The 26,238-nt window shown below is 52.1% G+C and overlaps 1 protein-coding gene across 1 annotated transcript in view; it reads right to left on the reverse strand.

Annotated features, from left to right (window-relative positions):
- Positions 1-26,238, reverse strand: part of HS1BP3 (HCLS1 binding protein 3) — a 42,017-nt gene that overhangs the window by 13,101 nt on the left and 2,678 nt on the right. The window contains exons 3-5 of the mRNA XM_008573409.1: positions 10,435-10,600; positions 6,438-6,645; positions 3,868-4,084 (exon numbers count right to left, since the gene is read on the reverse strand). Of these exons, the coding sequence (XP_008571631.1) occupies positions 3,868-4,084; positions 6,438-6,645; positions 10,435-10,600 (591 nt within the window). The remainder of the gene's footprint in view (positions 1-3,867; positions 4,085-6,437; positions 6,646-10,434; positions 10,601-26,238) is intronic.

Genomic DNA, 26,238 nt, shown 5'->3' on the forward strand with positions numbered 1-26,238 from the left:
ACTTCAATGTTCTCAGAACTGTGTAGTCTCTAAAATATTAAGTGAAATGTGAACACTATGTTCGACATGGAGTGGTGACCATGGCAGAACAGTAAATGAAAAAGCAGAGTCTGGGGGCCGGCCCGGTGGCGCACTGGATAGTGCGCCGCTTGGGAAGCGCGGCGGCGCTTCCGCCTGAGGGTTCGGATCCCACATACAGACCGGTTCCCGCTCACTGGCTGAGCGAGGCGCGGGAGCAACACCGAGGGTTGCGATCCCGTTGCCGGTCCCCGGTCCGGTACGGGGGCAACACTGAGGGTTGCGATCCGTTGCCGGACACGGAAAAAGACAAAAGACAAAAAAAAAAAAAGCAGAGTCTGAAGAGGCACGTGCACTATGTCTGCAGTAATGCAGCTCGTGCTGGGACAGGGTCAGACGCAAACCCCCGAAAATAAGAGGAGCAGCAGTGTTGGGATGGGCTGGTGTGAGGGCTTCTTCTAGCTTTACGTGCTCTCTAATGGTGTAATAACATGCCGCCTTCTTTTCCCTAATCAGAACCAGGTTTAAAAGACAAAGAAGAGACAGACCAACCCGGCTGGGCTTAGTGCTGGCGACTCCCACCCTTCCAAGCACCCTGCAGTGGAGCAACAGCGCCTCACTGCGGCTACGGCAGGGAAGAACCGAGGCCTGTCACACGGAAACGGTGGCTACTCAAGGAAAGCCCAGAGCCAGGCCCAGATGGGAGCTTGGGGGTGGGGGACAGGCGCAGGTGGGGAGCCAGGGCTGCTGTGTCTGCAGAGGGACTGAGGGCACAGGATGGAGAGAGATGCATGTGGAACAGACGCTGCCTGTGAAGAACAGGATGTTCCCCGCAAACGGCCGGGTGGGGGGCTCTGTGCAATAGTGTCAACAGGCCCACCTGCATGTCCAGGAGAGGCTGAGGCTGAAACCCGACTTCAAGGCACAGCTCTGCCACACACCAGACTCTGGCCAAGTCCCTGCTCAACTCTGTCCTCAATTTTCCCATCTGTGAAAGGGGGATAATGCTAAGGCCCAGTCCATCCCCCAGACTGCTGAGAAACTGGACAGGAGATGGCATCCAGTCCTGGCTCTGCCATTTGCAGGCTGTGTGAACGTAGACAAACCGCTTGACTCCAAACTGTGGTCTCCTAATACACAAAATGAGGTTGATGACAATACAGGCTGAGTATCTCTTATCCAAAATGCTTGGGACCAGAAGTGTTTCAGATTTAGGATTTTTTCTGTTTTTAGAATATTTGCTGGATTACATACTGGTTGAGCATCCCTAATCTGAAAATCCAAAATCTAAAATGCAATAAGCATTTCCTTTGAACATGATGTTGCCGCTCAAAAAGTTTTGAATTTTGGACCATTTTGGATTTTGGATTTCGGATCTTTGGATTAGAGATGCTCAACCTGTACAGGCCTCCCAGAGCACCATTTCCTAAACTGTACCCACAATGGATCTTGAAAGTAATTCGGTGCATCATAACCTTTTCATAAAAAAATAGAATAGAAAATATCAGAGTACAAAACACTAAGTTTTCATGTGAGTTCTCGAAACTTTTGTTTCATTTTGTCTGATGTTTACACACATGTGTGTCCTGGGTCAGGATAAGAAATATATCATTTTTACTGTGGGTCATAGCAAAAAGTTTCAGAAATACTGCCTTAATGACATCATGAGATAAGGCTAGCTAATGCTAACTCAGTTTTCAGCATTTAATAAGCTTCCAAAAACAGTACTTCTTATTCCTGACAGATGTGATGACACCAACTGTTGTCACATGGGTCCTTAAGAGAAAAGCAGGCCGGAGAGGGTTTTAAGACTCAAGGATTTCTTTTAGGTGCTAACGGTTCCTGGGATTCAGGAGCTGGGGGAGGGAACAGGGGGGCAGGTGGTCCCAGGCCAGCTGACACATCCCCCATGAAAATCTGCTACTGGAGTAAGTAGGAAATCCAAGGCAGCACTTGCCAACCCTAAAGAGCATTTTCCTACCCAAAAAAGGAGCCACTCTGTAGGCAAGTTCTTCAGCCAAAGGCTGGCGCCAAGTGCTGAAGTCCATCTCAGCTTGGTGCTGCATGTGGTTACTTAGAACACAAAGAGCTTGAGTTCAGACAAAGTCTATGCTCACTAAAATAGCCCACGAAGGGCCCTCGGGGCTGATAAGAAGTGGCTATCACAGACTTCACCTGCCATCTTTGATGCCTGTCCCCTGGGGCTGCTGACCCCCTCCAGGACAAGGCCAGACACGGAAGGCCAGGAGGGGCCTGGCTGCGGGCACTCGCTGCACCACGTCCTGTCTCTGCTGCGGCTCCCTGAACACCTCTTCTGAATGTGAACCTTCATCCCCTCTATGCTGGTCCCACCCCTGCACAGCCCACCCCTCATACATCCTGTCTCGGAGGCAGGCCTGTGCGGCGCGGGAAACGCTCTTAGAACCGCATCCTGCATGTCCTATAAGTTGGACTTGCCAATGGCTGACTTCTGCTCAGCTCTCAATCCTTTCTGGAGCAGGACCTACAGACAGTCCCCCTCATCTGCGGACTGAAGGCGTCAATGAGTCTCTAGGACCCACCTGTCCTGGCAGGGAGGTGTCCCTGGGTCTGAGGTCTGATTCCATAGAAAGACAGGGCCATGAGGGTAGCTAATTGCCAATGCTATGTTGATGCATTTAATCCTCACAAGAGTCCTAGGGGGCAGGTACTATCATAATCCCACTTTTGCTGAGGAAATAGAATAAACGAGGGGAATGGCAGAGACAGGACTCGAGCCCAGGCTCCAGAGACAAGCATCTTAAACTTGGTTCAAAGCCCTGTACTATCATTTACCAGCCATCCGACCTCGGGCAGGGCACCTGGCCTCTGCGGGTTTCCTTTTATTTAATCTGTAGAATGGGCTGATAGTGGCTGCTTGTGAAGCAGGGAGTCAGCAAAATTGGTGCAGGGAGTCAGCGAGATCGGTACATGGAGTACAGAGTATGATGCCCAGCACATAGTAGGAGCTCAGAACACCTTAGTTCCACCTTGTTCCACTGCGGTCCACCAAATTTGGGCCCCAGAGAAAAAGCGAGCACCCTGGGGAAGGCTGAACTGCCTTGTCCCCCCTCAGGGAAGCCGTCTCCTTCTGGTGGGGGCGTCCTGCCCCAGCATCTCAGTCTTGCCCCCCAGCACAGGGTGATCCACGCAGAGGGGCTCAGGAGCACCTTACTGACTGGCTGATGCAGCCAGAGGGCCAGGAAAGGAGACGGGACAAAGGGCAAGAGAAGCAAGACACCCCTAAGAGGGACGACCACGGCTGGCCTGCCTCTTCTCCAGGCAGGGTGCTCATGCTGCACGTGTGCACAAGTGTGCACATGTGTCCATGTGAGGGGCATATGGCCAGAGTGCCCTGGGGCTCACTCTACCTCCTCACATCACATGCAGTCAGCACCTCTGGGTCACACGTTCCCTCCTCCCTGTAGGGAGGCAGGCCCAGAGAGCCACAGTCGCAACCACAAGCCACATGGCTGGAAGGACAGCCCAGGCCTCCTGGTGCCAGCTGGGGGGATGCAGCAGCCTGGACTCCTGAGCTGTCAGGGGGGCAGCTCTGCCAGGCCTCAGTGCAGAGCCAGGGGCTCCCTGTGACCAGGCAGGGGCAGGAGATACCTGAGCCCAGCCCCAAAGATATAGGTGACAATGAGGGCACAGAGAGAGCCAGTCTCCTGAGCATGCCAGGGCAGGGTCTCATAGCCCAGACCCCTACAAGCAGGTGATCCAGGAAGCACAGGGGTTTTCTTAGACTCCCAGGGGAGGGAAAGGGAGGCACCATCTCCAGAAAGCCTGGAATGAGCTGGAAGGAGACCCTTTCGACAACAGGAGACTTACCGCATGATGCCCAGGGGATCCAACACCTCCTCCTCCTCTTCCATGGACTTCTCTGCATCCTCACCCTTCAGGCCCAGGACGGGGGTACCCTCACCCCTCACTCGGTCCTGCTGCTCAAAGAAGTCAAAAGCCTCCTCGTCCCCTTCCTGGCTGTCTGTGCCCTCCAGGACAGAGGCATCTCTGCTGGTGAGACTTGCAGCACCTGAGGATCTGGTGCCTGTGGAGGAAGACAGAAGAGAAGGGACTTGATACCCACCCCAGAGGCAGAGGACGTGCCTGCCACACCACACTCTCCTGCACCAGGATCAGAGGTCAAGGGCTTCCTGCAGCTTCCTAGGACCGAACTGCCTTGAGCTAGGATGGTGAGTCTGGGGGGATGGGAGGTGATAACTTTCAGGGGCCAACCAAGTGCTCACTCGGCCCCCTGAGGGCTGACAGGCGCCAGGGAAGCCTGGAGTGGAACAGTCACAAGTGGCAGCTTCAGGGCAAGTCAGAGGCAGGGGTTCCTGAACCTCTGTGGCCCAGAGGCTGTCTGCACTGCAGGGATGGCCAAGCCACATCCACTGGGCTAGCGGTGGGTAAACCAGCCAGCGTACGGGGCAATTCAGACAGAACCAGCACTTCCAGAACTGCTTTACAGCGTGGGGCTCGGCAAGGAGCTCTGTCAATCCAACTGCAGATGGAGACCTCCTCTGAGAATCTGGGCAATTAGACTAAACTTGATAAGTGCACAGAATGAACACGTGGAAGGTTCCAGAACAAACTGCAATCTCTCCATTACAAACTGGCTTAGATCAGCACATCTCAAAGTGTGCTCCACAGACCAGAGTCCATGATGAGGTAGGTACAGAAAAGGAGAGCAAGCATTCAAAAATTTCCATAGCAGCTTGGCATCATCACACCATCCAAGCAGGAGATTTTGCATTTGCAAAGTGTCCGTCTGTGACAGGCTGGGAGTAGAAAAGCTCGTCTTCCCCCACAGATAGTTTGAGAAGCGTGGGTTTAGGCTACTGTTCATCTCTTTCTGAGTAGTTACTGGGTAGTTGATCTTTGAAAGCATTCACTTTTTTTTTTCCTTTTTGTCTTTTTTTACTGACCGGTAATGGGATCGCAACCCTTGGTGTTGCGCCCGCACCGCGCTCAGCCAGTGAGCGGGAACCGGTCTCCACATGGGATCCGAACCCTCGGTGGGAGCGCCGCCGCACTCCTAAGCGGTGCACTCTCCAGTGCGCCACCGGGCCGGCCCAGCATTCACTTCTTAAAAAAACCACCCTGTAGGTAAAGAACTTGGTGTCTGGCACAGGGGATGTACTGACTGATAATGATTGTATTATTTGATGCTCTGTTATTTTATTCAGACAAATGTGAAAATACCATACAAAAATCTCATGAACCTGCAATTTCATGTAATAAGTATCATATAATAAGCATCTTACATTCAAATATCACAAAAACCTTATGAGAGATTCTAACTGTATCTCCATTTTACAAACAAGGAAACTGAGGCACAGACCACCCTATCCTGCCTCTCCATAACAGAGGGGCCGGGACACCCTGAGCATTTCTTCCAGCTCTGGATGGGCCAGAGCCACCTTATCATAGTCTGCACAGCCCCAGGGACAGGCAATGAGGGAAGGGTTGGGACCTCGGAGCAAATGGGGGCAGAAGAGACCCCAGATCGGTGTGAGGGGCACGGAAGTGGATACAAGAAACAGCTCTGCAACCTTGTCCGGTCTCAGGCCCGTGCATTCACCGGCTATGCTTTCATTCTCTTCCTCTCACTTTTTGTTAAGTTGGTTTATTTGCTGTCCTCTTTCTTTTGAAAATTCCCTTCTGTCTCGTGGGACTAGGAGATCCACAGTAATCAGGAAAAGAGTTAAAGTTAATGGACTGATCCAAAGAGGGGAGGAAGTCAGAGGCATATGAGCACGTGACCTGCCCTGGGGGCATTTGGGTGAGACTGGGATAGGGCTGGGGTTTCCAGGTGATAGGAGTGCTTCACACGCACCTATCAGCTCACTTAATCATCACAGCCACCTATTGGCCAGGTTGCTTTCCCATCTTACAGATGAGAAAACTGAAAAGGAAAGAGAGGGGACCCAGGACATCCACCGGAAGAGCTTAAGGTCCCTGTTACTGGGAAGGGACTGCTGGATCGATTTGACTGTGCCTTAGCCTGAAGCCATGTATATGACTGTCTCTGTGGGGGGCACAGGCTGAGAGTGAGGCATCCCCAGGAGCCAGGCCCTGACCAGCAGGAGGCAGAGGCATGTGTGTATATGTGTATGTACATATAGGTGATCAGGGGAGCTCTAGGGGTGGGGTCCTGGGTGGGGTCACACCATGGGGAGTGCCCCCTGTGGGAGCCCCATGTGGCACCCAGACAGTCCTTTGAGGCCGGGCCTCCTCCTGCCCGCCATCTGGCCCAGGGATGTGGGCAAGGCCCATCTGCTTCAACAGCCTGGCCGAAGCTTCCAGGCTGCAGAGGGCAGCTGTGGACCCACTCCCACCCAGCCGGGGCCTAGTTCTGGGTGGGGGAGACCTCAGGGTGCGGGTGGGGCCTCGGGTACCTAAGAATTCTAGCAGCTCTGGGCTGCCTGCCAACTCGGCATCCTGGGAGACATAGCGCAGAATCTCATTGAACACGGCTCTCCTTTCCTGGATGTCAGATTCCCCCACAAACAGGACCTTTCTGGGGAGCGCGGGGAGGCCGGCTGTTGCATAGCGACTGCTCAGTTTCTGGTAAAACTCCTCAATCTCGCTGTACTTTTTGGAGACCTGGAATGAGAGGAGTGCAGAGTGAGAGGGAACTCTCTTGCTCCAATCAGGGGTCCCTAGAGGGCTGGTGGCCACAGCACGTGTGCCCGGGGCATGCCGCTTCGGCCCCTCCGCCCATCTCCCCACCACAGGCTCCAGTCCTTAACCCTCCCAGCCAATGGCAGGCTCAATTACGAACATTCCAGTGGCCCAAAGGAAAGATGCCATAATAATGCCATTTTGGATACTATCACAGGCCTGGGTAGATATTTGATATGAGGAGCCCTGCCCGGCCTGCAGGTGACCATGGCCTCTGCCTCCACCCTGGGCTTGCAGCACAGCAGCAGGCTGAGCTCACCATCTGGCAGGCTGCCAGGCCATCTTTCTGCAACCATGAGTCACCTTTTCTGAGCACAGACCTCTTGCTGGTTCTCCTGTGAATCAGCAGCAGCCTTCCGGCGGGGCCTGTCCTTACAGGCAGTGGAGCTAGCTATTGCCAAAGGTGGCCCTCCACCCTGTCACCAGCCAGGATTCTACATGCTGGGACTTGGGAGAAGCAGGCCAGAGCTGCCGTCACAAGGGGGTCCCGAATGCCATCCGAGTCACCAAGGGCAGCACTCGACTTCCTGCAGGGCCAGAGGCTGGCTGCCACCTCCTCCTCGGCCTCTCCCAACTCCTCGGCAGCTAAGGCTCACTTGTCAAGTTCTCACTGCCTGTTTACCTTGGATGAGGACACCCCAATGGACTTCAGGCTCATGCAGGGTGAGCAGCCACAGTACAGTGGGCTGGGTGCCACCACTGTGATCTATACAACCAAATGTGAGTGCGCAGAGAAAAGTCACCTGTTCTGTGCCACACACTGCACCTGCCACCATGTCCACCCTCAATCCTGGACTCCTTTGCACTCTCCTCAGAGGCAGGCCTATCTCCCCAGTGGCTCTGTGGAAGCATGAAGGGTGAGGGCATGGATAGCTTACCCTTGCGCCCCCAGCCTGGGCTGCACCCCCAGTGCCCCACTGGAATGCTTGTGTGCCACTGCATGGCACGGCATTCTGATGCCCACACACCCAGAGGCCCAGAAATTCCCAGCACAGGGTGTGTCTGGCATGCACACACCTGGCTAAGCAGCATCACCACCCAGACCCCCAGCCTAGGAAGATTCCAGACACCAGGAGGTAGTTGGGGGACTTCAGAACCCTCCAAATAGGTAGTTCTCTGGGACAGCATAAGCGCCTGGCTCCAGAGTTTCCCTGCGAACAGCCCTAAGGAAAGGTAAGAGGATCCTTACACCTAAAGTGATTGATAACACAGGCCCACCCAGTTCAACTGAGGAGCCGGAGACTCCCGCCCAGCAGGCAGAGCAGGCCATGGTGGGGGCCGAGCGCCCCCTGCTGGCCTGACTGCTCCATGCAGGCTCAGCCCACAGACCCACCTAGCCCAAGTTCCCAGAGCCTCCATCTCCAGGGCACTGACAGCGTGAGGTTCCAGGGCTTTAAGTCTAGGCTCCCACCCTATGCTAGGCCCACACCCATCAGACAGGGCTTCTCAGGTAGCTACCAGCACCAGCCATGAGAGGAGGCCAAGTGAGAGGCACTGAGTGCAGAGGGGGCTGAGGGTGGGCACTCACATCATCTGGTGCCCCCGTGTGCCAGGCACTGTGCTGGGCGCTGGGCAGTGATGCTACCCCGCAGCCCTCTACCATCGGTGTGTGCATGCCTGCACCGCAAGCACGTGCAGGGTGTCTGCAAAACCTCCAGCACAGTGCCCCTTCCTGGAGGCTGGTTTTGCTCCATTGCTAACAATTAAATATATATTTATATTAAAACACATATGCCCTTTTAAGGAATAGATGCAGAATGCTCATTAATTCTTTTAGGTAAGTCATAAAACTTCAAATTTCAGGCTTGGGCTGAAAACTTCAAATTTCTGGCTTATGCAACTTTGGGCTATACCCCCAGATTCCACAGGAAGTAAACGAGTCCTCCTTTGCCCTTTGGAATGGGCACACACTCCATGGGGTATAGGCGTCACTGGTGGGGGACATGGAGTTGTTAAAGATGTCCTCATGTACACCTCTGGGTAAGGTTGGCTCTGCACAGAACTGAGTGGGCCAGCCTGGTGCTCCTCAAGGGCTCCCAGAATGCTGCCTCAATGCATGCCCAGGGACATCAATCTCAAATATTCTCTTCTGCTCCTGTCCTTGAAAACATTGGTGGGTTGAGGTCCAGCCTGGGTCAAGTCAGACTCCCAGCAGCTGCAAACTACCCTGCAGAGCAGAGCCACTCTCAGAGCAATGCAGACCCAGAGCCACCACCTGACGTATCTTGGTTCTCACCAAGTGTCAGTCTAAGGAGCAATCACGTGCAAAACAGCACTGCTGTTTCAGACACTACCACTGATGTTGTTGAATGTCTCTTAAAGAAAGATTTGTGTCATAAGTTTCTCTTAGAATTTGATGTCTCTTTTAATAGGTCACCAGAGTAATGCAATTCATTGTTTCCCTTTTTGCTTTGGCTGCCAGGAGATTCAGAGCTAACCTGTGGGCAAACCTACAGCAAGGTGCTCCCCCTACGTACTGTGGGAGTCTAGCTCATTTTACCTTTATCCTAATACCCCTGTAGCCTGTCTCTTCTGGTCACCAGCTCCAGGCCTTTTTATAAGAGACAAATCAGTAAATAATAAATAAATGATTTTGTGATCTCACCGCTTCTTGAAACTCTCTCTTCCTGTGACTCCACAGATGTCCAGTTCTCTTTCCTCTGCCTTGACTGTACATTCATCCTTCCTGACTACCCCTGAACTGCTGGTATCCCCAGCATTTCCCCCTCAGCCCTTCTCTCTGCCCTCCCCATCTGTTCTCTAGGCCACTTCATCCACTCCTAGACTTTTAACATCACCTCCAAGCCAACACCTCCTAAGCCTGCAACTTAGGCCTGACCCCATCTCGAGCTCCAGCCCTGTGCGTCCACCCATCGCTTCACGCTCAACATGCGCCCTCAGTCCTGACCCTCCACCATGCTCCTTATTTCAGTTGGTGGAAACAATCAGCCAGCAAATTATGTGCATGTTACCTTGTCAGCTCTCTCCCTCCTTCCATCCCAACCACTCCGGCCTGCCCCAAGCCCTGGCCTTGGGGATTACTGTATTGGTCCCATAACTGGGCTCTTGGTCTCCTGCCTCGTTCCTTCCAACTCACCTCTACACGCCCACCAGACTGGCTGGTTAAAGGCAAATGGGACCACATCACTCTCCTCCTTAACACTCATCCTTGGCTGCAAAATGAGCCCAGGCTCCCTGCAGGTTCTCCAAGACTAGGACTCTGCCCATCATCCACCCTCATCTTCTCCCACTTCACCCCAGGACCACATTCAACCACTTGGAGCTCCCCACACAACACCCTGTTCCCACCTCTGTGCCTTTGCGTGGCTGTGCCCCCGCCCAGGATACTCTTCTCCTTCTACTGCTTAGCTCCACTGCTCTTTAAAACACAGCCTAGCCCTCACCTCTTCTGAGCAGTTTCTGGAGACCCTTCCCCAGGGTGGGTAGAGTGCCCCTTCTCTACACCCCTACGACCCCCCATGTGCTCCCGCCACCATCTGCATCTGTCTCCCCATGAACTGTAGACATCTGATTCACGCTCATGTTCTTATCATCCCACACTATCTGGCACTCCCAGGCCCTGAGCGAGCATTGGATAGACAAGTGCTTGCTCTAATGCTACTTGCACACTGGTGGGCAGGTGTGTCTGCCCGCCCGAACTCTTGGACCCTGGACACCCTCAGAGCATCTTGGCCAGAGCCCCCAGCTCACCAAGAACTGGACGACGTCCTCTGGCCTGTGCTTGGCTGACTTGAATGCAGCCAGCCGGGTCACCACCAGGATCTGGTACTCCACATGGCCGGACATCATCCTGCCCCGCACCTCCTGATGCTGGGGCACGGTCAGATCAAGGCCTGTGTGGACATTCTGGACTTGCCTGCCACAGAAAATGAAGGCAAATGAAGTTCAGTTTCAGGTCAACAGGGTTCTCGAGTGAAAGGCAAGCAGGACCTTGGTGTGGCCTGGTGGGGCCTGGGTCCCAGGTGCTCTGCTGGCTGTCCTCAGTGGTTCTCAGTGGTCACTGCTCCAGGCCACACAGCCCACTCCTCATAAAGCCTGACTTCCCGGGCCTTGGGCCTGGGTCCTGACTTTGGGTTGCTCAGGTACGAAGGTCTATTCCCAGCAGGAAAACAGAGAAGGATGGGATTGTTGAAAATCATATAGGGCTAAGTGTTTCACACAAACGCGATGTAAGCTTTGCAGAATTTGTGAAGTGGCACCCTGGGGCTCTATTCGGACCAAGGAAAGTGCCTGTGTCTGTGTAGATGATGTGGGAATGAAACCCCACCGGGAACCTGGAGAAAGAGCCGCATCTCTGCAGCTCGCTAGAGGCCAGGAGAGCTGCTAGAGCCTGTCCAGCTGGGGAAATGCGACAGCCACTGGAGACCGGGTCCTCATGAGCCCTGGAGCCCAGCGAGGCACTGGTAAGGCCATTTCCTCATCTGCGCAGCTGATAACCTCCTTCTCGAGGCTCCACATTAAAGCTCTTGGAGAGTTTTAAATGCTACTCAAATACACTAACTGTATGGAGAGCAAAGAAGTAGTTAGACGTTTTCTTGGAAGTGAGAAAAGATGTTAGATGCACCCCTTATCCTATATAAGGGTGCAGCACAGACCTATGCACACACATGTGCATGGCACACACACCTCTGGCAGGACGTGCCAGGCATGCTCTGATCATTGAGGCCCACACCTACTGTGCCAGGCAGGCTTTTGCAATGCAAGGAGGGCTTGTGATCTGAGCAGGGAGGGGCTTCTGAAGCTTAAGCTGTGCCTGGGTCAAGGCCCTTCCCTCTCTGGAATCACATCCCAATCCATTAGACGCCCCCTGGCCCGGTACTCCTTGCACACGATTCCTCACACCCCATGCTCAGCTGTCAACGCCTACTGATGCAGTGCGTGTGCATGCCCAACAAGTGCACAGACCCGCGCACATGAGAAACATTGTCCCTCAGTGTAAGGCACCCTGTGAATAGCACAGATCACCCAGGAAGGCCCAGGCTGACCTGCCTTCAGGGAGGTGCTAAAGCGCAGAGAGAGCCAGATGTACGCTGTGAGATTAAAAATACACAAACCAATCAGCCCTCTTCTTCCACCTGTAGCCAGATGATGGCATTCTCTGCCTGATGCTGCGAGCCCAGGGCCCCTTACAGGGCATGATAAAGGATCATCGTGTAAATGAGGCACAGGTGGGTGGAAGGGACAGGGAGGAGGGTGCCTGAGCTGTAAGGAGAGGACTTCTCAGTGGTGGCACCCCTGACTGGCGCCTCCGACAGTCCAGCTCCCCCAAAGCATCCCTGACAGTTCTGAACTGTCATCCCTGAACATGTCTGACAGTTCTCTGGCTGCACCAGGAGCTATAATCCATGGTCCACGTCCCCCCTCCCCCACCACGTCCCGCCTCACCAGCTGAGAGTCCCACTCTATTGCTGCAGTCACTCTGCCTCAGCTCAGCTCCTCTGACCTCTCGTCCAAGGCCGAACTGGCCTAGAAAAAGGCCACTTTTCCCCTTCTCTACTTCCTTTGCCCCTGCATCCAAGTGGCTCAACATGAATGGGACAGACACAAACACGCCTCCTGGTCGTGCCTGAAACTTATCACAGCCACAAACCTCAAGCCAAAGTGCTGGGCTTGGCAACCCTATGTTGCCCTGGATGTGGGTTTCTCAAAGTGGGGTCCCTGGACCAGCCTCAGCATCACCAGGGAACTTGTTAGAAACTGAATCAGAAGAGAACACCTGGGGTGGGCCGCAATCTCCCTTCCAACAAGCCCTCCTGCGATTCTGACTCTGATGCGCCTGGGCCTAATACAGACCATGAGGACTGTGCCCTCATGAATGGATTAACCCACTCGTGGAGCAATGGGTTAAGGGTTTAACGGGTTACCAGGCAGCGAAGTGCGCCTGGCTGCGGGGCTATGGCATGCGCAGGCCCCTGCAGGCAAGCTCCTTGGGTTTGCTGGTGTCTGCGGGGAAGAGGGACCGCTCCCAATTCACTGGGCCTTCACCACCACCAGCACTCGGTGTCTGTTAACAAGCCTAGTCCAGGCTTGCAACGAAGGAGGCCACCCACCCCCTTCCCAAGCACCCAGGACCAAAGTCAGCCCCATAGGTCTGTCTGCGTGTGACAGAGGGATGCCTGCTGCTGAAGCTGCTCACACCTGCCAATCTGAAACCTCCGATTTGCAGAAAAGAAAACTGAGGCCCAGCAAGAGGACGTGACTTACATGGCAGCAGAGAAACCTATTCTGCCAATGTAGATATTCATTTACATAATAAACTGGCATCTTAGCCCAAGATTTTGTGTAGGAGGCTCAACGGTGAGTATATGAAAGCACTTGGAGTGAGTCACTTCACAGCTATTTAAAACGGGGGAGAAAGTAAAACCATGTCCCTCCCCGACTTTCCTGGATCCATCTTGTGCTGGGTCCTCAGGCTGGATCAGGGTGGACCCGCGCTGCGTCCCTGCTGGGTCTCCCGAGCGACCTCCCTGGGCCGTGGCCACCTCTCCCCCCCCCTCACCTGGTTTAAGTCCACTCGCCCTGCAGGATGCGGCCTCATTCCTGCCCTCCCAGGAGCATGGTTCCCGCCGCTCCGTGCTCCCATGGCAACCCAAGCTCGTACCCGCTCCCGCCACCCTCATCGCAGCTCCCCCTGCAGGGCCCGTCTGATGTCCCGGCCCCCGGCCCCCGGCCCCCGAGCCCAGCACCGGGCCCGGCACACAGCGAGCGCCGAAGGACGGAGACCCAGATGCTCAGGCCCTGAAGAAACGAACACAGGTCGGCAGAAAAGGGAAGCGGGGTCCCCTCTCCGGCCGCCTGCAGGGGACCGGCCAGTCCCAGGCCTTCCACTAGGTCTGGGGTGAGTGCTTTGCCCTCTAGGGGGCCTCGGTTTTCTTATCTGTAAAACGGGGACACTCGAGGTGGGCGCGCCCAGCTGAGAGTCCCACTCTATTGCTGCAGTCACTCTGCCTCAGCTCAGCTCCTCTGACCTCTCGTCCAAGGCCGAACTGGCCTAGAAAAAGGCCACTTTTCCCCTTCTCTACTTCCTTTGCCCCTGCATCCAAGTGGCTCAACATGAATGGGACAGACACAAACACGCCTCCTGGTCGTGCCTGAAACTTATCACAGCCACAAACCTCAAGCCAAAGTGCTGGGCTTGGCAACCCTATGTTGCCCTGGATGTGGGTTTCTCAAAGTGGGGTCCCTGGACCAGCCTCAGCATCACCAGGGAACTTGTTAGAAACTGAATCAGAAGAGAACACCTGGGGTGGGCCGCAATCTCCCTTCCAACAAGCCCTCCTGCGATTCTGACTCTGATGCGCCTGGGCCTAATACAGACCATGAGGACTGTGCCCTCATGAATGGATTAACCCACTCGTGGAGCAATGGGTTAAGGGTTTAACGGGTTACCAGGCAGCGAAGTGCGCCTGGCTGCGGGGTTTGTGTCGCTCTGATACCGAGCCACTAAAGAGACAGGACTTTGCTCAGTTTCTGCTGCTCGTCCCATTGCAAAACGACTCTCCCTTTCCTTCATGGCCTTTTCAGTCCATCAGGCAGGCAGTCAACAAACATCCACTAAGCTGGTGTCTATTCCAGGCCCGTGGAAGTTTGGGGACTACAGTGAACACGACGACTCAGCCCCGGGCCACGCGCTCTCGGGGTGTGCCACGACCTGCGGCCTCCCCTTTCCTGCCCTCCCTTCAAGGTGCCCTGTCCCTCCTGCCGTCTGCTCAGTCCACACCTGGCAGGCACTCTTCTCACAGAGGGTCTTCTAAGAGCCACTTCCTGGTAGTTGACAGAGCCCCGGGTGGAGTCCCCCAACCCTTGCCTGCCTCTAATGCCTGCCTTTGGGTCCCTGGCTGGGGCCAGGACAGCAGGGGCCAGTTTCCCTCAGGAGAGGGCTTAGGTGTAGAGGCAGGCAGAACGTGATAGACTTGCTCATGATAGAAGCAACTCTCCATGGAATGAGAAACAGAGAGGTTGTGTCACTTGCCAAAGCGGCCCAGGACAAGAAAAGCTGAGCCTGGAAGAAAGGCAGGAGAAAGGTGCGACTTGCTGCCCCTGCTCTATTGCAACAAAGAGCACCAGAAGCTGGGACTCGGTGACACCTGAAGTCACGAGAGGGTAATGGTACGTTTTTTTTGTCTTTTTCGTGACCGGTAAGGGGATCGCAACCCTTGGCTTGGTGTCCTCCGCACCGCGCTCAGCCAGTGAGCGCACCGGCCAGTCCTATATAGGATCCGAACCCGCGGCGGGAGCGTCGCTGCGCTCCCAGCGCCGCACTCTCCCGAGTGAGCCACCGGCCGGCCCAATGGTACGTTTTTTAAGCTTACCAATCATCACCAACATCGCCATTACCTGTAGTTTTGATTTTAGTGAAGAAATCTTATAGTAAGAAATATGGAAAAATGACTTTCCCCAATGTATCTCTTGAATACATACATTCCTATGCCTTATCGGTTTTGCTTCTAGACAAGACGAGCGATACTGAGTGCACGGGTGACCGGAGGGAGGAAGGTTGTGAGGGAGGCCTGGATGGCTGCGGCCGCTGCTGTCTGCTCCCCCTGCTGGCCGCCCGTCTGCTGTGTGACGGGGTCCATGGGGGCTAGTGGTCCCCCATGTCTTGTTTACATGGACATGCCCCACTTTAGAGGAAGGGAGTTCAGGATCTGGGCAGAAAGCGGTATGGGCTTCCGCATTCCAGGAGTCTGGATGCGGTGCCAGAGGGTCGAGCAGTCATTTATCCAACACATGCAGTGTGCTGGGTGCTAAGAATTCACAGGGAAGGAGACACATTCGCTGCTTTCAATGGACTTCTTTGCCCTTACACTTGCAGAAGGGGTAGGGGTCAGAGAAGGCTTTCTAGAGGAGCCAATGTCCAAGTAAGACCTGACAAAGTAAGAGTGGATGGACGAGAGGAGAAGGAATATCATGTACAAAGCCCTAGAGACAGGAAGGAACATGTCAGGGAGCAAGGGGCAGAGTCAGGCAGGAGCCATGGCATGGAGAGCCTGCGCACGAAGCTCAGGGTTTCACACTGATCTGGATGCTGACGGGATGCCATCGGAGGGTTGTGGGCACAGGAGTGGCCTGGCCAGCTAAGCTGTGGACAGTGCTTTGGAGTATGTGATGCTGAAGGCAAGAAGATGTGCACAACTGCAGAACAATTTAGACTGGAGGTGACGGCAGCATGAACTAGGGTGGGGGGTGCCCAGGTGGAGAAGAGGGGACACGCAGGAGAGGGACTTGAGAGATGGAATCAGTCACCACTCGGGAATCAAATGAATGTGGGCAGAGGAGTTAAGCTATGGTCTGGCTCCTGCGAGGGGCTGGACAGTGGACCATTCTCTGTGGCAGGGCACCTGGGGAAGGAACACATTTTTGGTGGGATGATGGGTTCTGTTTTGAACAGGTGGTGTTTGAGGGCCTGGGGACGTTGAAAAGATTAGATCCATGGCTCTGGATATCAGGAGGCATACCTGGGCTGGAGACACTGATGTGGGACAAATGGGTAGAAAGGAGACTGTTGAATCTAAGTTGGGGTGAGCCCACCCAGCGAGAAGACAGCTGAAATGGGTCTTAGGGAAGCATTTACGTTCCAGAGATAAGCAGAGGTGGGGGGGCTGCAAAGAAAGGGACTCCCCTCATTGCTGGAGCTGGGAGCATGCCTGTCACCAATACCTTGTAAGCAAAAGAGACAGACCTCACCCCTGCCCCCAGGGGTGCCACACAGGGGGACTCAGCACACCTGGTGTCTGTCAAGAACATAACTGGTTTTCCATGACAGAGTGAGCCCGTCCCCAATAGCAATCCCATTTTCTGCCTCTGTGGATCTGTGCCCCTATGTGGCTCCAGCACATAATTGTATACAATGCATGGAATGTGGGATCTAAATCTGATATTTTCTGCTTCCTGCTTGACTCGAGGAGCCCCTTCCATGGCTGAAGCTATGGTAACACAAACCACATTGCAAAGGATTTTCTATTCCTCCTTTCTGCACTGCCCTGGGAGGAACAGTCCAGGCCTCAGTGTTCAACTGGGGAAGTCCCTGGGCCTCAGGGGCGATGTGATCAGTTAGAGACACTGCAGCCTGTAGGGGGTGATCTGAGCTCTGGCTGCACCATGCACAGAAATTTCCCTTGTTTCTGGTGGGGTGGGTCTTCTGGGGACCTGCTGATTTGTCTCTGTCCTTTAATGTGGTGATTTAGAGATGCAGGTGTCTGGGCACCTCCATGTGGCACATGGTCACCACCTTGTTTGTCACTTAGCTAATGCTCATGGGCATAGCTCTGGGCTTAGGGACTGCAGGAGGAGGCACAGGCTTGTCCAGTGGGGCTCTCAGACCACTTTGGGGGCTCACAGACCACTCTGAGACAGCTGGAGATTTCAATAAGGATGCAGGTCCAGGGTGCTATGGGTGCACAGTGCAGGACACATAACTAACTCGACCTGGGGTTGGGTAATACAAGGACTTCTTCCAGGAGCAGGTGGTGCCAGACCCAGGTCATGAAAATGTGGGTGTTATCTCTTTGGGCCTTGGTTTTCTCATTGGTGAAATGAGCATAACAGAAATCCTTAATTCATAGATTGCTGTGAATTAAACAAGATAAAATGTAACTGGGATGAGACAAAACATATGGCAGGCACTGTAGATTAGCTAACCCAAAGCCACTCACAACCCCATTCTGCATGCTTTTTACTACCATGTAGGCTGGAAAGGTAACACGCTCATGCTCCCTTGGGGTTAGAAGGGGCCATGCGACATAAGTCCAGCCATATATAGAGAAGTCCCTGTGGAGGGTTTACCTTGCAAGGAGAAAGCTTTTTGCCCCTTCCTTGACTTCTACTTGGAAAGGGGGTACAATGCTGGAGACACAGCAGCCATCTTGCCAGCATGAGGCACAAATATGAGTTTGGGCCCTACCCAATACAGATGGAAGAGCCTGGAGACCTGATGGCATATGAACTACCACACCAGCCCTGGACTCTTTCTCCAGACTTCTCCTTGCATGAGTGCCTAAGACACTCTAAGTGGGGTTTTCTGCAATGAATTCCTTGTTGGTACAGTTGTAAGTACATACATAATGCCTGACCTCAAATCTGCTCCAGGTGAGATGGGGATGAATGCAGAGAAGAAAGAGAAGAGATAAAGTGTATTCTAGGCAGTGGTGCAGAGCCAGGTGCCTCGAGAGAACCAGAGCGTGCTTGGGGAGCTGGAGAGAGTGGCATGGGGCAAGATCACTAAGAGAGAGGAGGGGGCAGAGGCCATTAGGAGCCCGTGCTTGGGGGGCCTTGAGTGCCATTTCATCCTGAAGGAGGAAGGAGGGAGTGGACTCACAGAGTATTTCAGGAAGGGGGCCAGGGTATGATCAGCAATGCCAAACACTGCTGAATAGTCAAAAAAGTTGAAGAGGTGTAAAAGAAAAGCCAGAGCAAGTGAGAATTTACTGTTAAGGGGCAGGGTGGGGGCCAGTGAATTGAAGATTACCAAGAGGAAACCTTAGGGGTAAGGGTTTAACCTCTGGCTAAACCGACCTAGCAGGATTCTTGGTGTGAAGGCAGGCCAGGGTGATCAGTTATCACCTGGGGGATGGTGGGGGACGAAGGACTTGACCAGATATGGAAGGTGATCAGATATGGAGAGTAGGGGTTTCCTTGCTAAAGTAACTTAACAGGGTTCTTCCTAAAGCTGGATTTTACAAGGCAAGGAAGTGCATAGATGGGCCTAGAAGGTTCAGGAAACTGACTAAAGTTTGGTCAAGCAAAGAATCTTTGCCAGAGGGAAAGGTCTTCCCTGACCTTGAAGAGGGCAGATTCCCAGTGGCCTGAGGCAGGGACTGGAGGTGAAGGAGGGTGTGGCACCCTCTTCTAGAAGCCAGAATCTGAAGCAGACAAGGCAGAGGACTTTTAAAAAAGTATTGTATAGAAATAAATAATGCTCATTGTAAAACAACTAGAAAATAGGGACAGTAAAAAAAAAAAGAAAGAAAAAAAATCACCTCTCGTTCTATGCCAGACATAACAATTGTTAACATTTTGTTGTTCCTTCCTTCCTGATTTTTTTTTAATGCCTGTACATTAGATATATCTCTTAAACAATAGAGAATCTTAGTGGATATATCATCTTGTAAACTTGCTTTTTCGTTTACCATCCTGTAAACGTCTTCCATATTAAATTACCTCCAAAACCATAATTTTAAATGGCTACTTAGAATAGCATGTGCGGATGTGCTGTAATTAACTTATCCCGTTCTTACGCTGTGGATACGTGATGTGGAGGTGGTGTTGGGGGATTACTGGGCGTGGATGGTCCTTGAAACGCTAGCCGATGTTTGAGCCAGATGCACTAGGAAGAAGGCTGGGGAGAAAAGAGCTAACTTGTTTCATGTTTCATGAGTGTGCAGTTATTGTTGAGTAGCAGAGGGTCTCAGGAGATTAGAAGAGACACAGAGGTTCATTTCTTTGCATTATAAAGTAAAAGAAAGTCTGCCAGCAGCTCTGAGAGAGGTGGGTGGGGCTGTGGAGTGAGAACACAGCCCAGCCAGGTGGAGGGGGCCCAAGGTGGGAAGACTGGGCGTCCGGGTGGCGACAGGCACATTGAGTCACTACCCTGAGTCCTGTCCTGCTCTGTAAGGCTCCTCCAGGGACCCCCACCTCCAGCCTTCATGGCCCACTGTGCACATTAGTCTCAGGGAAGTGGTCTTTGAAACAGAGAAAATGTGGGGTGCAGAACACACAGGGCACTACAGTCCCGGGAAGGAACAAAGTCAGCAGGAATCTGGAAGGAGCTGGGTTGGCTGTGGAAGCAGGGTCTCCAGAGAGTCCTCACGAAAAAGGGTTCCCTGTGCACAGCAAATCTGCCACTTTGTGTGGATACTGTAGAAGGCTGCAGAACTTGGGGGATACAGGGACACAGCATGTTTAATGGGTTTGAATGGAGCACACCCTCCCCAAACCTCAACAGCCAGATTCGTTTTCTTAAATCCTCTCAAATGTGGTAAGTAAAAAGTTATATTTCTGGCTTTGGAAGTACATTTACATGATTACAAGTGAGGTTGAATGTTATTTTCACCTGTTTGCTAGTCTTATGTTTCTTTGTGACTCTTCTGTTTATTACCTTTGCACATTTAAAAAAAAGCTCTGTTTGCCATTTTCCTGGAGATTTGTAAAAATGCTTTATATATTAAGAATACTAATCCTTTGTGATAACTATTATCCTGTTTGTCTTTTAATTATTTTTTTCTCATAAGTTTTTATTTTCAATAAAGTTTCAAACACAGAAAAGTTGTAGGATTCATAATCACATCTGTGAATGCTCCACCTTATCTCACAGGAAAGGTCCCTGCAGATGGAGACCGGCTGCAAGGTGTCACCTGGGGGAAGTGGAGGGAGCTCTGCAGCTGGGTTGGCCCTGCCAGGTGGTCCGGAATTGGGACAAGGGGGCGGGCCTTTACACCCCCACATCGACCAATCACTGGATGTGGGCAACCCTGGAGGGCCTTGACCTTGGACGAGGCGGGTCTCTCCAGCTAGCCTGACTTCAGAGCGGACTGAGCAGAGGGGTAGGCTGACAGCATCACCAATGCTGCAGGAATAAGCACTTTAGTCCTGGAGACACAACTGTTAACCCTCTGCCATGTCTGCTCTGTTCTCTTTGTCCCAATAATGTCTTTAATTTACAACTGCTCCCCCTACATCCCACTCCCAATAAAGAATCTGAGGGTCCTGCATCGTGTTTAATTATCATGTCACTTTAGTCTCCTTTATTCTAAAACAGTTCCCCAGCCTTTTGCATCAGTCATGACAGTGACATCTTTGAAGAATCCAAGTCAATGATGCAGAATACTCCTGGGTTTGGATTTGTCTGACTGTTTCTCATGGTCCGGTGCAGGTGAATTGTGCTACATTGGGGATCACATTCAGGGGCATGTGATGCCAAATGCCCCTGCGATTGGTGATGTTAAGGTGTCATTTGGTTAAGGTCAATTCTGTTTTTTAGAATTTTTTTATATGCATGTTTTAAGATTTTATGAAGTTCCTACCATGGACATTACTCTTGATGGTTTTTACAATAAAAAATTATACTTAGAAAGTATTCCTTATTCAGACTATATAAATATTCATATATGTTTTCCAAATATGCTTATTATGGGCCGGCCCGTGGCTCACTCGGGAGAGTGCGGTGCTGATAACACCAAGGCCCCGGGTTCGGATCCCATATAGGGATGGCCGGTTCGCTCACTGGCTGAGCGTGGTGCTGACAACACCAAGTCAAGGGTTAAGATCCCCTTACCAGTCATCTTTTTTAAAAATGTAAAAAATGAAACCATAATAAGCATATTTGTTTTTTTTTTTTTTTAAAAAAAAAAAAAAAAAAAAAACAAATATGCTTATTATGGTTTCATTTTTTACAGTTAATTCTTTGATTCACCAGGAGTTAATTTTGGCTTATGTCATGAAATAAGAGTCAATTTTTCCCCTTAGTTAATGAAGTACAAGTTAATCAAGTTGTTCCCTAGTATAATACATTGGTAATTTTTGTTGAACAATTCTTCCTTTTCCCTCAGTGGAATTGTCATTATTATTATATTCTAAATATTTTCAAATATTGTTATTTGCTTCTGGACTCTCTATTCTGTTCTCATGATCTGTCAATTCTGCTTCCAGTGCTATTCGGGAATTAGTTTATTCTAATACCTGGTAATGAAGGTCCCTCCCAGAAATTTGACTTATGATGTAAAAATGTGGGTCAAAGCAGAAAGAAGACAGAGGGATTCCTGAGGAGATACGAGGGCTGGAATGGCAGGACAGTGACAGACACAAAAAACAGTGACAAAGGGACAGAAACATGTCCATCAGCATGGCTTTACCTTTGGTATAGACAACTGAGAATCTGTCCCCCCCCCCCATGCTGTATTTTGGCATCGTATATCATGGGCACCTTTTCATGCCAGACACATAAATCTAACTCAGACTTATAACAGGGGAATAGTAAACACCGTGAGGGTGGATTATAATTTATTTTGTCCTTACCTTATTAAATGCCATTTTGTTCATTTCCAGTTTTCACTACTATCTCAATTTAAAAAAAATCCTTGTATATTTATCTTCATCTGTGCGAGTATATCTATAAATTAAATTAAATTTGTACATGTGAAAGTGCTGAATGTAAAAATTTCCTTCTTTAAAATGTTAATGCTATCAAATTGCTCTTGGAAAGTCTCCATGAACTTATATTCCTGCCCATGGTATACAGAAGTGCCCATTTGCCCATCTTCTCACCAATAATGGATTTTATCTTTTTCAGTTTTGCTAATCTTACAGATTAAGACAAAGTGCTATCTTATTGTTCTTTTAATTTGCAATGATTTGCTGGTAACTTTTTTGATTTTGATTCTGTTACCCAGTGTTTTCACTAACTTCCAGATGTGTGTCCCTGCCATCAGGACAAGCATTTTGATGAAGTTCTATAGCTCCTTATCCAAGCCTGGAATGAAGTCTGGGAGGACAGAACCCAGCTGGTTCGCTGCCCTAAATTAATGTATTTCTTGTAGGTGGATCAGCTGCCTAGGAAATGCGGGGCACATGCGCATTGCCATGGCCTAAGGCTGAGTCCCCAGTTTTGCAGGTGTTCCATCCTTTGCAGGGCAGCCTCAGGGACTGCTTCTGCAGAAGAATCTCAAGGACACCTTTGTCATGTGGGCCAGGAAAAGTGAGAAGGCCTGCACAATCCCATGACACCAGGATCCCCGTCAGCCCCATGCTCCTGCTCAACATTCTGCTCTGGGAACCAGAAGACCTTTTGGTCCCATTGGCCTCATCCTCAGGAGTGGCTTCAAGGTCTCATATCCTGGACCAGGGGACACACCTTCTGTTCCTCCTACTCTACTCCTGATCCTGTCAGCCCCTATCTTCCCATGCTGAAGATGGTTTGGTCCCCCCAATCATTGTGTGTCTAGAACAGAAACCCTGGGCTCTATCTGATCCAGACTGGAGGACTGGGCCTTCCAAACTACTGCACAAAGAGTTAGCAGCTTTTATTCCAAAAGTTATTTAGAAATATAATCTTATTTGTCCACAAAGGTCTCTAAGAAAATCTAATTGAGATGCAACTCCAGAACATTCAGAATACTGATATCCATGACAGGCAAGTCCACAGAGGGAAAATGCCTCAAAGACAAGTGAACATATAGAGGAGACTAGATGGATAGATTAGATTAACTAGAATTCCAACTAGTTAATTAAAGGATGTACCCAGATAATAAAAGCCACCATTTACTAAGCCAGGCACTGTGATAAGGACTTTCACTACTGCATTTCATTTCCTCTTCAGCACACCCCTGTTAGGTAGGCACCCCATCCCCATTTAAAGATGAGGGGACACAGAATGACAGAGGTTAATTAACTTACGGTCTTAAAGGTGGTTTGGAAGCCAGGTCTTTACCATGGTCTTAAAGGAGGCGTGCGATCCTTGCCCCTCATCTCCCAGGACATCTTACAGCCCCAGGTGAGCCTGTTCACCGGCAGAGTCCCCGAGCATTGGTTCCTGAGTCTTTTCCCTGCCTGCTGCATCTTCGAAATCCCAGCAGGCAGAAGGTTCAGCCACACTGTGATGCTGTTACAACAAGGACCAGCAGATGGCAGTGTCTGCCAGCCCGCTGTCATTTGTCCCAAACCCAAGGGCCCTGAGATGTCCCCTGTGGAAGGCTTCTGAGAAAGAAGCCACTCTTCTCTCTTCTTCTCTGTGACCTCCCCTCCCCTGCCTGGGGGTTCGGGGCACAGGAGCAGGCCACGCCCAGCAGGCTGGGGCTGAAGCTGCACCGACCCCAGTGTGGATGCCAGAGCCGTTGCTCGGGGTTACCTGGGGTGAGGCAGCCATGGCTTGAGCATGGGAAATACCTCGAGCTTGAGAAAGCCTGGCCTGGGCATCACAAGGTATCTGAGCCAGAGCCCACTGGAATCATCCCAAACCCACCGCCCCAGGTCTTTCTGGGGGAGATTTTTGCAGCCCATTTCTGGGCTGAGTGGAGGCTAGCATCACCAGATGCAGACGGTGGGTAGATGGCTCTGTTGGCCATTGTCACCATTTGCCTCTCCTGCCCTCCCAGGATACCTAATCCAGGCCCTGCCTCCTCACCTCTAACTCTCCAGCTCCAAGTCGGAAAGGCCAGAGGCTATGGTGGATACAGACTGTGGACAGGGTCCTGGCTGGGTCCCTGGCAGTGAACCGATCCTCACACTCCCTCAACTTTTCACTCGCAGACCCTTGGGGGACAGTTGATTGTCAGCCTCATTGTACATGTGGGGGGTCTATAAGCCAGGAAGGACGAGGGACTTGCAGCCCAAGGATAGAGGTAGGATTTGAATTCAGGTCTCTTGACTCTCAGAAGCATTAGCTTTATGTTCCAAATTAGCCCAGCACCCCCCAACAATGGACAGAGCAGAGGCTGACCCTCATCATGCCTCATCTACAGGGTTCCCTGAGCAGAGCTGAGAACCTCTGGGCTGTGACAAAAAGCAAAGGCCCAGGAACACAGAGGCGACCCACAATCCCAAATGGCTCTGATGCCAAATGATAGGCTGCTGATCACTTCTTGCTGGGACTTGGCTTCCTCATGTGGACAATGTGGGCTACAGAGCAGGTCACCTCTAAGAGACCCCTTTGTTCTCTTGTCATCAGACATTGGGGCCAGATGTCTGGGTGTGGCTGGAGACCCGCTGGAAGGCTGAGCAGGTGGCAGCTGCCTGAAGGTCACTGCACTGTGGCTCTAGCTGGCAGGATCCAAGACTAACTTCCTGAGTGGCAACAACCCAGTGTTCCCTGTTCCCAGATGACATGACTCCCAACAGCAAAGGTGCCTTTACAAGATGTGGCTCTCGCAGGCGCAGGATGAAGAACTTCCTCACGCTCAGAGGCTGCCTGCGGTAGGGAGTGCCCGTCTCTGCAGGTGTGCAAGCCCAGCCTGGGGAGCACGTGCTGTGATCCAGGCCTGGCATAAAAAGTTGGCCTAATCACCCAAAAGTTTCTTTCAGATCCTGAGATTCTGTGGCTCAGAATCAGGGACTTGGTGTTCAGGGAGGGCAAATAGCTTCTGCAAGAAATGGATGAGCAGCAAGGCGCTGTCCAAGGGGAGGGTCTGGGCGTGAGAACGTGGGAGCTGCCCCTCCTCACCGAGTCCAAGAAACAATCCCGCAGCCAGGCTGCTCGCCCCGCTCCTGCTCATGGGGCCAGCCTCGCCTCCTCTTTCTGAGGAGGAGACAGCTGTAGTCTGGAGGTCTGGGGTCGTCATCAGAGGGATGAAGAACTAAAGTTAGAACTTCAGTCCCCAGTTTCCTCCCAGCCTCCTCTGAACCCCGCTCCTGCCATCTGCCTCTGGGCCTCATCACCAGCTCTCCAGTGACTGCGGCGGTGACCGAGGGAGGCGTTTCCACTCATGATGTGCTTAGTGCCTAGGGCACAGCTTCAAGGTCTCCTGCCACCTACCAAAGGCTCCTTGCATCCCCTACGAGGACGCCCCAAGTGGGCCTGGGCCAGGCTGGGATTGTGGGCCCAGCAAGGACTGCCTGCTCACCAGGAGGGCTCGAGCTTCATGGAGTCAGGGACAGAGGGCTGGGGAGCTCCTGGCTCCCGTTTCTCTCTCCTCAGCCAGGGCATGCAGATGGAGCCTCCTTCATGGGCTTCCAGGTGCAACCAGAGACCTGGTCACAGGCAGGCCCTGCTGCTGGTAGGACAGGCTGTATCTTCAATGGCAGGTGTTGCAAGCTCCCAGCTGACAGCAGAGGCAGAAAAGTGTCCCCCGGGCGACACTTTCACAGTCTTCACCTGGACCTCAGAGGTCCTTTATCTGCCAAGAATTTGCTAGAGAGCCAAAGAGGAATGGCAGGAACCCCCTCTCCACTGGGGTTGGCAGACCACAGTCCTCACAGTCCCATCCCCCCTGGGCAGTGGGAAGCCAAGGGTTGGGCAGAGACAAATGGTCCAGGCTCTGCCACTCACCAGGTGACCCTGGGCAAGGTGCTCAATTTCCTTGTGACTCAACTTTATCTACAAAATGGGAGTACTACTATCTAGTTGGGGGAATGAAATGGCATGAGGCATGCAAAGCAGTAGTCATGATGCCCATGCTCAAGGGATAATAAATGGTGACCATCATTATGGATGGGGAGGGAGAGGGAGCCAGCCAAAGCCAAACATCCTCTACGCCTCCCTCCTTTCTGGGCTTGGCTTCAATGTGTCCTCTCCTGATCAAAAAGCCCCCCCCATGACCAGCCCTGGTCTCTCATGACTTTACACTGAACCACCTGACAGTACACTGCACATCTATGTGCTTACTGTTTATCGTGTCTTCTGCCCATACTAAGGCGCCATGTGTTTGTCCTGTGCATTGCTGACTCCACAATACATAAAAGAGGACCTGGCAATGAGTATTAACTTGGAAGATGGAAGGAAGGATGGAGGGAAGGAAGGAAGGAAGGAAGGAAGGAGGGAGGGAGGGAGGGAGGGAGGGAGGGAGG

Source organism: Galeopterus variegatus, unplaced genomic scaffold (assembly GCF_000696425.1).
Source record: "Galeopterus variegatus unplaced genomic scaffold, G_variegatus-3.0.2 Scaffold52, whole genome shotgun sequence".
Taxonomy (NCBI): domain Eukaryota; kingdom Metazoa; phylum Chordata; class Mammalia; order Dermoptera; family Cynocephalidae; genus Galeopterus; species Galeopterus variegatus.